Source organism: Manis javanica, chromosome 10, assembly GCF_040802235.1.
Source record: "Manis javanica isolate MJ-LG chromosome 10, MJ_LKY, whole genome shotgun sequence".
Classification (NCBI taxonomy): Eukaryota; Metazoa; Chordata; class Mammalia; order Pholidota; family Manidae; genus Manis; species Manis javanica.
Window position 1 is genome coordinate 81,663,496 of NC_133165.1, and position 9,865 is coordinate 81,673,360.

Below are 9,865 nucleotides of genomic sequence, written 5' to 3' on the forward strand. Positions count from 1 at the left end.
TATTCCATTTTTGCTTATGTACCACTTCTTCTTTATCCATTCATCTACTGATGGACACTTACGTTGCTTCCAATTCTTGGCTATTGTAAATAGTGCTGTGATAAACAGAGGGGTGCATATGTTTTTTTCAAACTGGGCTGCTGCATATTTAGGGTAAATTCCTAGGACTGGAATTCCTGAGTCAAATGGTATTTGTATTTTGAGTTTTTTGAGGAACCTCCATACTGCTTTCCACAATGATTGAACTAATTCACATTCCCCCCAGCAGTGTTAGGAGGGTTCCCCTTTCTCCACATCCATGTGTTGTTGTTTGTCTTTTGGATGTTGGCTATCCTAACTGGTGTGAGGTGATATCTCTTTGTGGTGTTAATTTGCATTTCTCTGATGATTAGAGATGTTGAGCATCTTTTCATGTGCTTTTTGGCCATCCTGTGGAGAACTGTCTCTTCAGATCCTCTCCTCATTTTTTAAGCGGGTTATTTGCTTTTTGATTGTGGGGGCGCATGAGCTCTTTGTATATTTTGAATGTCAACCCCTTCATCAGATATGTCATTTGTCAATATATCCTCCCATACTGTAGGATGTCTTTTTGTTCTACTGATGGTACCCTTTGTTGTACAGAAGCTTTTTAGTTTGATATAGTCCCACGTGTTCATTTTTGCTTTTGTTTCCCTTGCCCGAGAAGATATATTCATGAAAAAGTTGCTCACGTTTATATTACAGAGAGTTTTGCCTATGTTTTCTTCCAAGAGTTTTATGGTTTTCTGACTGACATTCACGTCTTTTATCCATTTAGAGTTTTCTTTTGTGTATGCAGTTAGACAGTAATCCAGTTTCGTTCTCTGACATGTAGCTGTCCAGTTTAGCCAACACCGTTTGGTGAAGATGTTGTCATTTCCCCATTGTATGTCCTTGGGTCCTTTATCATATATTAATTGGCTGTATATGCTTTGGTTTATATCTGAGCTCTCTGTTCTGCTCTATTCGTCTATGGGTCTGTTCTTGTGCCAGTAGTAAATTGTCTTGATTACTGTGCCTTTGTAGTTAAGCTTGAAGTTGTGGAGCATCCTACCTGCTTTCTTTTTCCTTCTCAGGATTGCTTTGGCTATTCAGGATCTTTTGTGGTTTCATGTAAATTTTAGGACTATTTTTCCATTTTGTCAAAGAATGCTTTCAGTATTTTGATAGGGATTGCATTCAATCTATAGATTGGTTTAGGCAGGATGGCCATTTTGACAATATTAATTCTTCTTACCCAAGAGCATGGGATGAATTTCCATTTTGGAGTGTGCTCTTCAGTTTCTTTCATGAGTGTCTTGTAGTTTTCAGGGTATAGGTCTTTGACTTCCTTGGTTTGGTTTATTTGTAGGTATTTTATTCTTTTCGATGCAATTGTGATTGAGTTGTTTTCCTGATTTCTGTTTTTGCTTGTTCATTGTTGGTGTATAGGAATGCAACAGGTTTCTGTGCATGTATCCTGTATCCTGCAACTTTGCTGAATTCAGATATTAGTTCTCGTAGTTTTGGAGTGGATTGTTTAGTTTTTTTTTTAAAGTACAGTATCATGTCATATGCAAACAGTGACAGTTTAACTTCTTCCTTCCCAGTGTGTGTGCCTTTTATTTCTTTGTGTTGTCTGATTGCTGTGGTGAGGAACTCCAGAACTTTGTTGAATAAAAGTGGGTAGTGTGGGCATTCTTCTCTTGTTCCCGATCTTAGAGGAAAAGCTTTCAGCTTCTGGTTGCTAAGTATGATATTGGCTTTGGGTTTGTCATATATGGTATTTATTATATTGAGGTACTTGCCCTCTATACCCATTTTGTTGAGTGGAGTTTATTCTTTATGGTTTAAGGTGTGAAGGCAGTTTTATCCACAGCCAAATGACCATCAGTTGCTCTAGCACTATTTATTAAAACTCTGTTCCCCTGATTATTATGGTTTTGTAATCATAATATAGTCATAAATCATAATATATCATGTTAACCCTGAAGGTCTTCCTTCCCTACACTCTCATAGGATGCTACACTGGAACATTTCCCCACTGGGGGTGAAGGATAAGGGACCCAGTAAGTGCAGACTGTGTGGCAGGCCCTCTGCGGGACGTTTACAAGTGTATGTCTCAGTGTACTCCCCATCAAGGGAGAAGATGGGGATGCAGAGACGAAACAACTTGCTAATGTTGCACAGTGGAGGGCTGGGAGAGGCCCCTCTTCTGCACACCATGCTGGGCTTGCTCAGCTGAGCCTGGGGCCCTGGAAACTCACACTTCCTTTTTTTTGGTTGTTGACAAAGAACATTAGTTTCAGGTCTCCAATATAGTAATTCATGTATACATTACAAAACGACCAACACATAAGGCCTTCCCCAAGGCTCTCAGACCCCTTCCCTCCACTGCACACACGCGCATCACTTCCAGCCCTGCCCTATTTCCCATCTCCAGGTGTTTTATCCTGTTCCTTTAGCCCAAGTGCTAATGAAACACCAAAGGGAAGAGCAAGCGACCAGGTTTCCAGAGCTGTGCTACGCACCTTCGCATGCATCAAGCTGCTGAGCCATCTGAGGTCAGAATTAATTAGCCCCTTAGATGATGAGGTGATTAGTCCAAAGTGCCCCAGCTGGGAGTGCAGGAGCCGGAGGCAGTATAACAAGGCTGTGGTTTTAAAGGTCAGAAGGTAATTTATAAGGGACCCTGACCATTTGCAAATTCTTTTATATGGCAGCTAGTATTCCTTCAAAATAAGTATTCAGTATTTTATATGCCATAAGAATTGACTGAGTACCTACTATGTGCAAAGCGCTGGACCTAAATACTTCACACCCAAGATCTCACTGAGCCCTCACTGCCACCCAGCAAGAGCACCCATTTCACAGACATGAAGTCTGACCAGTCATCTAATAGCGGTCAGTAAATGTTTGCACCGAAACTCCCTCCCTACAGCCCTTCTATCTTGGAAACTCTTCAGTGCCTCCCTCCAGTGCCCCCACCATTCCCTCTCTCTTGGCCACACCTAGCCAAGAGCTTTTCCTTTTGCCCCTATTGTCCCCTGCAACTGAGTCTTCACACAGTAGTCCACACTATCTTTAAAAACACTAGACCCTCTATTTTAAGTATGGTATTTCAAGCCAGCATATAGTGTGGGGCTTATTCAAAAAATGATCTTAAAATAAATTTTAATTTGGAGAAAAAACACCCTAGACCCTGTCATTTGCTCTATTAAGACCCCCTCATGATACATCCAAGCTGCACCCCCAGCCTGCACATCCCTGCTTGTCCAGGCCCCTGCCTCCCGTCCAGCCACTGGCATGTCCTGTCTGCTCCAGTCTTCGGATGCTTCAAGCTCTTCCCTCCTGGGGCCTTCCACACGTACTGTCCCTTGGTCTGGAGGGTTCCTCCCTCAGGTTCCCAGTGGGCCTCTCCAGCCCCGCCCCACCAGAGTTGCTCTGCATTTTATCTCCTTGCTCCCTTGATCTTTGTGACTCGCAGGTCATGTTTACGTGTTTGTGTGTTCTTTCTCTGGACGGGGCCATCCATACATGTCCTCTGTGTTCTCAGCCTGTGTAGCCCCTGAACACACTTGGTTCCTTGGCAGCCCCAGAGAGGTTGATCACCAGCCCACGGTCCCATAGAAGGGAACAGGAGCTAGGATTCAGACTCAGGATGCAAAATGCACATACCTAACCCCTCTTCGCACCTGCTCCTGCCATGCTTCTGGGCTGTCTTCTGTGTGTGGATCTCATGAATGGTTATGGGTCCATGGCATTCGTTGTGTGTGCACACTTGTGTGCACGAGTGTGGGAGTGTATAATGCAAAGGAGGGCTCCACCCCAGTGGGGTGTTGCCTCTCTACTCGGAAGGCTTCTTGGGTGTCTCCACCTCCCATTCATTTCTGCCCAAGTCGGCTTCAGCTCCTTTCCCGAGGGCCTGTCACAAGGCATGTCCCTGCTCCCCACGGAACCTCTTCCCTGCTTTGTGCTTCCCAGCCAGACCCCAAATGTGGCACCTTTAGTAAAATCAAAAGGCCAACCCCAGGACATTGTGCAAGCTTTAATATTGCATAGAAATTGCTGTAGTAACATGTTCCTGCAAGAAGTATGACATCCCCATTCTTGCCTTCTGCTCATGATTGCATTTCTCATGTGGGTGAGACCAACACAGGAATAAGCCATGGAGAGCCTTCTCAGCTGTGTTTCCGCCGTAAGGGATAGGAATGGGAAAGGGGCCTTAAATAACAGTGATTCACAATGTCACTTAACTCTCATCCTTTGGATTTTGGACTCCTCGTTTGTAATTGAATATGGGATAGATATTAGACTATCAAGGTCCTTTTGGCTTATGTGAATCCATCCATTTATCATCTACCCATCCATGAATTCACCCAGTCCTTCCATTTATTCAACATTTAATTTCATTCTTTTATACTTTATTCAGGCTACCTGTCTAGTCCATCAGTCCAATTCAGTCCAGTTCCATCCATCGATCCATTCAGTTACTCCATTCATCCCATCTACCCGTTCACCTACCCATTTGTCCATCCACTAGTGATCTAATCATGCACCCAGCTAGCCAGCCTCTAACCAATCCATCAGACCAGCCGTGCTCCCATCATACTCATACCTCCAGCTCTCCATCTGTGTCCAGTCCATTCACCTTCCAGGCCCCTGGCACATCCTTCCAGCTGTGCTCCCATCATACTCATACCTCCAGCTCTCCATCCGTGTCCACTGAACTCACCATCCAAGCAGCTGGCACATCCTTCCAGCTGTGCTCCCATCATACTCATACCTCCAGCTCTCCATCCGTGCCCACCCAACTCACCATCCAGGCTCCTGGCACATCCTTCCAGACATGTACAATGCCAATGAACCGTTTTTACCCAACCAGCTGATTTGTTTCCCGTACTAGCATGTCAGTTCAGTTCAGCTAATCACATCTATGTGACTTTCTAGTCATTCAACTGATAAATTTTGTCCCTGCCTCCGTCCAGTTACCATCTGTGTGTGGAACCCTTCCATCACCCATTCCTCTACCTAATCAACCTGGTGAATTATTTAACTACCTATCCATATTTCCAGCTAGCTAATCTCCATCTGTCCAGCCTCCCAATCATCCCATTCAGTTTCCCTGCAGAGCCAGTCCATCAATGCATTATTATACAACTGCCGTAGTTGTTCTCCCTCGTCACCCTTCCCTGTGGGTCGTCCGTGTTCTAGCTTGCAGCTGCAGGCTTCCCCTCCCTGCCCCCAAGGCCCAGCAGCTGCCCTTCCTAGTCTGGAGGCCTGTGGTTCTTCCCCCTCCACTTATATGTACCTGAGTTGCACCCCTTTGTTTTATACAACTGCCGGCTCCTCTTGACCCCCTTCCTCTTGTTCATCTTTCCCTTCAAGTTCTTCATGTCTTAGGATAGTTGCAGGAGTGGGCAGTGGGCTGCGTGGGGTGTCTGCAACGCCTGGTTGGTGGGCTGGCGCCTGGCCCCTGTCATTGGAGGCCAGGTGGGCTGCAGTGGCCAGCCGGGCTCCTGCCGCAGCTGTGCCTACAGTGGGGGAAGGTGTGGCTTTGGGGCCGACAGTGGCTCTAGGGCTGTGTGTGGGTGACAGGAAGGCTGTGTGTCTCTGTGTCCATGGGTGGCCACGCTTGGAGGAAGCTCCTCCTCCTCCTCCTTTTCCAGCACATCCAGCTTTGCAGAGGTTGTGGCAGCCCCTGGTTATATAGGCGGTGTTGATTGTGAGGGCACAGGCTGTGGGGTGAGACAGATGTTACACGGTCCCCTACCCCTTACCCTAGCCCCCAGGGTGGGACTTCAGGAACCCTTTGGGGGAGTCCCACCTTTTAAGAGTAGGGAGCCTTGGGTCACACTGAGCTGGATCCGCATCCCAGAGCTGCTCCAAGTCTCAGTTTCCTATCTTTGTAGAATGGGGGCAATCAGAATACCTGTGTCCCAGGGACTTCCGGAGGAATTAAATGAGAGAACCCATGTCCAGCAGATGGCTCAGCGCCAGCCCGCAGCGAATGCTCAATATACACCTTCTCAGCCATTTACTTCCCACCTAGGTAGCTCGGAAGCCGTGCACAGCCCTGACCCCAGTACGGTTGGCTGGCCGGGCAGGTGGTTGATAGGGTAGCTGACCAGCGTACAGACAGGCGGGAAGGGGTGAATGTGAAGGGATCAGACGGCTTATTGGATGGATGATGGGTCGTCCCGGGGTCTGGCCAGCAAGCACACTTCCCCAGCAAGATTAAAAACCTGGAGACTGAGAGCCAGCTTCAAATCCCAGTTTGCATAGATGTCCAATGTGGGTTGGTTATATGGGTTTTTAAGGCTTGGTTTCCTTATCTGATAAAGGCACATCACTCCTTCCTTCCTGGCATTCTTGTGAGCCGGAGATGCCCGTCAAGCCACAGGATGTCCTTGAAAAACTGTCTTTTCTCTTCAGGTTCCTGCCTCCTGCCTCTGCTCCCCTCCTTGCTAACAAAGCCCCGCCGTACAGTGGGAATCCTGCTGTCCCTGCCTGGACCTCCCGGCCCCTACAGAAAAAAGCCCAAACTTGTGTTGGTACATGAGGCCCTGTGCAAAGTCACGAGTTTTGGGTATTCCATCCATAGCCGCCCACCCTTCCCCACACCTTGGTGATGCCCCTGGGCTTAGCTCTTGGCCACTCTTGGCCTGTATCTCCCCACTACCCCTCCCGTGAAACTCCCTCCATCTCCATCTCCTGGCTGCTGCCCCTGGGCAGGTCCCTCTAGCCCACATCTGCTTCTCACTCTCGATGGCTCACACACAACTGGCCTGTTGTTATAAAGATTTGCTATCATCTACTTTATTGCAGTTTATTTCTTAATAAACAAGAGAAATAATTTCCTGGCACTCAGGGTGAAAACCTCCCTCACCTACTGAGCACTTCCTACGTGGCTGGACTCCATCCCTATCCTTTCTAGGCATCTCTACCCTCATGCTTACTGGTGTCCCTTTGGGCTGAATGGTAGCTTCCCCTAAACCCTGGAACCTGTCAGTGTGACCCTATTTGGGAAAAGAAGCTTTGTAGATACAGTTAATTAAGGATCTTGAGAGCATCCTGGATTATCCAGGTGGGCTCCAAATCCAATGACAAGTGCTCTTCTAAAGGATAGAGGAAAAGACACACAGGGATAAGAAACCATGGGAAAGCAGAGGCCGACACTGGAGGGATGCAGCCCATGGCTCTAAGGAGGGGATTGGCTCTGATAAAGGCAGAATGGGGGTGCAGATGGTCACATTGAATGTGAGGATGGCAGCAGAAGTCAGGGGCTAAGAAGCATCCAGACCGTCCTACGTGCTCTGATCCAAAACCAGGGCCAGCAAGGCAAGTGAACCCAGTAAGCCCTGTAGCTCCAGCACCTGTACCTGTGCTAGTTAAACACTCACCCCTGCCAGGCATGGTCCCACCCAGCATTTCAGTTCATTCTCCTGACCTCCCAACCTGGGTGGGTAGCTATTAATCTCACCCTTAAACAGGGAGGGGCTGGCTGAGACTCAGAGACAGAAAGTGGCTTGCTCAGGGTCACTCAGCTAGTAAAAAGGAACATGAACCCAGTTCAGCTGAGTTCCCAAGCCAGTGCTCTTTAAGACTGTCCACAGAACAGTAAAAGGGGAGTTGCTGAGGAAGATGACTCTGTCCTGTTGGCTGCCCTGGGCCTGTCTGTTCAGACTCGGAGAGGAATCCCCCCCTGGAGACAGGACAGGCTGACTTTCCAGCCCAGGCTACCACAGTTTCCTACCCCCAAACCACGGGAAAGCAGCTGAGAAGGCACAGGGAGGGACTTATCAGGATAGGGGTCACTGGCTCCTACTCTTCAGCTTCCCTGCACACACACACACACACACACACACACACACACACACGTGTGTAAGCACACACATGCTTGGTACCATAGCATGGGGGTAGGAGACCAGGAGGAGGAGAATAATTCCTTGAAGACTTTTTATTGAGTCTTTTCTGAAAATGATTCTCGCTGGAGCAGCGGCAAGCACCGCTTCCTGGGCCGTGATCATGGGTCATACGTCAGGAGTGCATCTGCCTGGACTCGGGTCTCTGCAGTGCCAAAGGATCTTCCTCTCGGCGCCCTCCTCCTGCTGCTCGGGCTCCATCAGTAGCAGCTTTCCCTGCACTGGGAGCTCCTCTTCCCCCTCCTCTTCTTCTCCCTGCTCCTGTTCCTCTCCTTCAGTAGACAAGGAGAAGCTATCCTGATTCACGCAGGCCACAAGCTTCTCATTGGTGGATTTGTGGCCCCAGCCACCGCCTGTGCTGAGCTTGGCGCAGTGGGAACCCATCGCTCTCTTTGGCTGCCTCTGCGGTCTGGGAGGCAAGGCCACTGGGGGAAGCAGAGGGGCTGTGAGGGCAGCAGGTAGGGCACTGACATCACAAAGGGACCCCTGGATAGCTGAGCTTGGCCAACACCTGACTCAAAGCTCAGCCACCAGCAGCCCCGCTGAGCTCCTGAATGCACAGGGAAGGACAGAGGCTAAATGCAGGCCAGCCGCCTCTCACCCTGCTCTGTGGCCACCTCCATCTGGCATTTGCCTGGGCATGGGGCCCTTTTAGCTGGGATGAGAACTGGGGATAGAATTTTTGGAAGCAGGAGAGCACACAGACTCCTCCTCACATCCCAGAAATATGCAGCCCAAAGGAGCTGTTGATAGGACGTGACTATACCTCATAACTATGGCAACCTTAGGGTCAGGGTCAGGGTTTAGGTCAGGGATGCAAGGTGGAGGGTGAGGGCGCACGGGAGAGGAGGAGATGGAAATGTCTGGTTTTTGACTTGCGTGGTACCTATCCAGGTGTTCTTAAAACTCTGCATAAGCTGTGTTTCTATCAAGATCACTCCTCTCCTTGGCTCCTAAGCTGGTGGTCACAGGTCTCTTCAGCTCTATGTGCCCATACAACAGTTTCGGCAGGCGGTCGGTCTTGGTCATCTCCAAGCACTAGAAATCCATCTCCAATATATAAATCATATCTTGTCAACTTTCTGCCCAAAATCTCAGTGGGCCTAAGTGTGGTCATATGTTCCCACAGAGGGAAGCAAAGAGAATTCACACAAGAGTCAGAATGGCAACGGAAGCAGTGACTGAGTGATGTGGCCGGAGTAAAGGAACACCAAGCAAGAACCTAGGTAGACACAGAATACAGAGGGTATTCTAAAGTTTGTGGTGATGCGGGGTTGGCCCCATCTCAGAACTTGCTGGGCCACAGGGCTAAATGGGGTCCAGAAGCTTGCCTCTGTTCCCTCCAATCAGGCCTTGTTGTTGCAGGAGCAATGCCACACCTGCTTTCCATTTAGGCACAATTCACCTTCCCCAGCAGCTCCACACCAGTTGAGGGGACGTCAAGGTGGAATGGGGTGGCATCAAACCTGGCTCAGGGTGGTGGAGGTTGCCCAGGGTCACATACCAGCCCCTGCCCCCATTTATTTCACACATTTACTCTTGTATTTACTCTTGTTTTGTGTCCTTTGCATTAAAGGAGACAATGGCAGGCCATCAGTTCATGTTTCTTATCTGAAGCTTTATTTGGCAGATGACCAAAAGTCATCTTTTGTGGGTTTGGACGTCTAAGGTGGGATCACTGTGGTCTCTTGAGATGGTTCTCTGGCAAGTGGCTGTCCTTAGTCTCCAATGTCAGGTGTGCTGTGCCCAGGAAAGTTGTTAATGCCTCCTGCATCTCCTCCTCCTCCTGAGCCTTCTGCCAGCTTTTGGGGGAACCAAAAGTTTCGGTTACAGGGCCATCTGTGGGAGCTGGGTGGGAAGGGGATGTGGCAGCTGACAGATGGGGTGAGGTCCCCAGTGCTCCATGAGCCTCCCGCATCAGGGGTGCTCAGGGACTGGCAAGA

The 9,865-nt window shown here is 48.9% G+C and overlaps 1 protein-coding gene across 1 annotated transcript; it reads right to left on the reverse strand.

Annotated features, from left to right (window-relative positions):
* Nucleotides 1–8,030: 8,030 nt before the first annotated feature.
* LOC140843869 (protamine-3-like) lies at nucleotides 8,031–8,306 on the reverse strand. The gene has a single exon (XM_073214287.1). It carries the CDS (start codon nucleotides 8,304–8,306, stop codon nucleotides 8,031–8,033), a length of 276 nt encoding a protein of 91 aa, XP_073070388.1.
* Nucleotides 8,307–9,865: the final 1,559 nt, after the last annotated feature.

Excerpts from the sequence above, each read along its gene's own strand:
- LOC140843869 (XM_073214287.1), bottom strand. The coding sequence starts at position 8,306 with ATGGGTTCCCACTGCGCCAAGCTCAGCACAGGCGGTGGCTGGGGCCAC.